The sequence below is a fragment of the Myotis davidii genome, unplaced genomic scaffold (genome assembly GCF_000327345.1).
Source record: "Myotis davidii unplaced genomic scaffold, ASM32734v1 scaffold1047, whole genome shotgun sequence".
NCBI classification, from domain to species: Eukaryota; Metazoa; Chordata; class Mammalia; order Chiroptera; family Vespertilionidae; genus Myotis; species Myotis davidii.
In genome coordinates, this window is record NW_006298367.1 from 701,601 (window position 1) to 704,125 (window position 2,525).

At 60.0% G+C, this 2,525-nt stretch overlaps 1 protein-coding gene across 2 annotated transcripts; it reads left to right on the top strand.

Moving 5' to 3' along the window:
• The first annotated feature begins 14 nt into the window (after positions 1 to 14).
• On the top strand, positions 15 to 2,189 carry ZNF768 (zinc finger protein 768). Of its 2 annotated transcripts, XM_006774092.2 has the most exons (2): positions 16 to 423; positions 487 to 2,189. In XM_006774092.2, the coding sequence occupies exons 1-2, from the start codon at positions 158 to 160 to the stop codon at positions 1,685 to 1,687; spliced, it is 1,467 nt and encodes a 488-aa protein (XP_006774155.1). In that variant the 5' UTR covers positions 16 to 157; the 3' UTR covers positions 1,688 to 2,189. The 2 variants fall into 2 exon arrangements, with proteins under 2 accessions (XP_006774154.1, XP_006774155.1); XM_006774091.2 differs by having other exon boundaries at positions 15 to 2,189.
• Positions 2,190 to 2,525: the final 336 nt, after the last annotated feature.

A 2,525-nucleotide genomic window follows, 5' to 3' on the forward strand; every position in this document is an offset into this window, starting at 1 on the left:
TGTGGGGAAGGTGGGAATTTCAGCACCTGCACGAGGGCCAGCGACCATGTTTGAGGAGCAGGGAGAGGCTGGTGCAACTAATTAATGGTGGGACCCAGCGACCTTCCAGGCTCCACACAATCTGGGTTTTCTGTAATTCTCTGATCCTGCAGGCAGCATGCGTGAGAATGAGGAAGAGGAAATTTCTCAGCAAGAAAGCACTGGGGACTATGAGGTGGAAGAGATACCTTTTGGGCTGGAACCCCAGAGCCCTGGGTTTGAGTCACAAAGCCCAGAGTTTGAACCCCAGAGCCCCAGGTTTGAGCCTGAAAGCCCAGGTTTTGAGTCCCGAAGCCCTGGGTTTGTGCCCCCGAGCCCCGAATTTGCACCCAGAACCCCTGATTCAGATTCTCAGAGCCCTGAGTTTGAACCACAAAGCCCGGGGTATGAGCCCCGGAGCCCTGGCTATGAACCCCGGAGCCCTGGGTATGAATCTCAAAGCTCGAGGTATGAGCCCCAGAGCCCTGGGTACGAACCCCAGAACCCTGAGTTCAAAACCCAGAGCCCTGAATTTGAAGCTCCAAGTTCCAAATTCCAGGAAGGTCCAGAGGTGCTTCTCAGTCCCGAGGAAAAGAGTCCCCTGAGCATCCCCTTGGGGGTCCATCCCTTGGACTCCTTCACACCGGGGTTCGGGGAGCAGCCCGCAGCAGACCTTCCCCTGGGGCCACCTTTTGAGATGCCCACGGGGGCCCTGCTGGCCACCCCCCAGTTTGAGATGCTCCAGAATCCTCTGGGCCTGACAGGAACCCTTCGGGGTTCAGGCCGACGGGGCGGTCGGGCCAGGGGGGGCCAGGGCCCTCGGCCTAACATCTGTGGCATCTGCGGGAAGAGCTTCGGCCGGGGCTCCACCCTCATCCAGCACCAGCGAATCCACACGGGCGAAAAGCCCTACAAATGTGAGGTCTGCAGCAAGGCCTTCTCCCAGAGCTCCGACCTCATCAAGCACCAGCGCACCCACACGGGGGAGCGGCCCTACAAGTGTCCCCGCTGTGGCAAGGCCTTCGCCGACAGCTCCTACCTGCTTCGCCATCAGCGTACGCACTCTGGTCAGAAGCCCTACAAGTGCCCGCACTGTGGCAAGGCCTTCGGAGACAGCTCCTACCTCCTGCGGCACCAGCGCACCCACAGCCACGAGCGGCCCTACAGCTGCCCCGAGTGTGGCAAGTGCTACAGCCAGAACTCATCCCTGCGGAGCCACCAGCGGGTGCACACTGGGCAGAGGCCCTTCAGCTGTGGCATCTGCGGCAAGAGCTTCTCCCAGCGCTCGGCCCTGATCCCCCACGCCCGCAGCCATGCCCGCGAGAAGCCCTTCAAGTGCCCCGAGTGCGGCAAGCGATTCGGTCAGAGCTCCGTGCTGGCCATCCACGCCCGCACCCACCTGCCGGGCCGCACCTACAGCTGCCCGGATTGTGGGAAGACCTTCAATCGCTCCTCCACGCTGATTCAGCACCAGCGCTCCCACACGGGCGAGAGGCCCTACAGGTGTGCTGTGTGCGGCAAGGGCTTCTGCCGCTCCTCCACGCTGCTGCAGCACCACCGCGTCCACAGCGGGGAGCGGCCCTACAAGTGCGATGACTGTGGAAAGGCCTTCTCCCAGAGCTCCGACCTCATCCGCCACCAGCGGACCCACGCCGCTGGCCGTCGCTGACCTGGGGCCTGGTCAGGGGGCAGAAGAGGAGGGGACGGAGCCAGAGAAACCTTTAGAATAGCGGAAAAGCTGGAGGAGTTGAGGATTCTAGGAGGAGAGGGGGCTAGGGAGGAGAAAGCTATATGCCCTGGAGATTTATGGGAAATGGGTACTGAAGAGGGGTTGGAGGTAGTCCAAACAGGCAGCAGGAGGCTCTGGAAGAATCCAGAAAGAGGTCAACAGAGAGCTGGCCTCAGCAGCAGCGTGCCCCTTCATGGACGCCTGCTTGGCAAAGCGCTAGATGGGGGAGGGGCGGGCGGGGAGGGTTACTTAATTAGAGTGGGGTAGCTTAGATCTGTAGCTACTGAGACCTTGTTGAGTCAGGAAGGGGTGAGGGGAGGTGGGATGGGGAGTAAAGCCCAGAGGGGGCCTGGGCCTCTGAGTGCAACCCCCAGTCTCCCTTGTCCTCAGGCTTTGGAGCCCCTGAATTTGAGTTCAATAAAAACCTCTACGTGGTTAAAGAGATTTGTCATTAAAATGTGTGCATGGACAGTGCCCTGGGCAATGGGAGCACTAGGTTATGACTAGAAGAGCCGGCGAAGCCGTAGGGCCATGCCTGGGAACTGCTGTTATAGTCAGGATTTCACTGGTCTTGGGCTTAGGGGAAGTGACTTGCCCATATCTGCCCAAGTCCTCTCCGATGCTTTGAATGCTGCACAGACACAGGGGGCCATTGTGGGTTTGAGAAAGCCTTTCACCTTTGTGGCTGTCCCGCTTCCCAAACAGGGAGGGCCTGCCCTTGGGCCAGAAAACACCCCGATTCTCATATCTGAGTATGGAGCCTGTGTACCATTCCCGC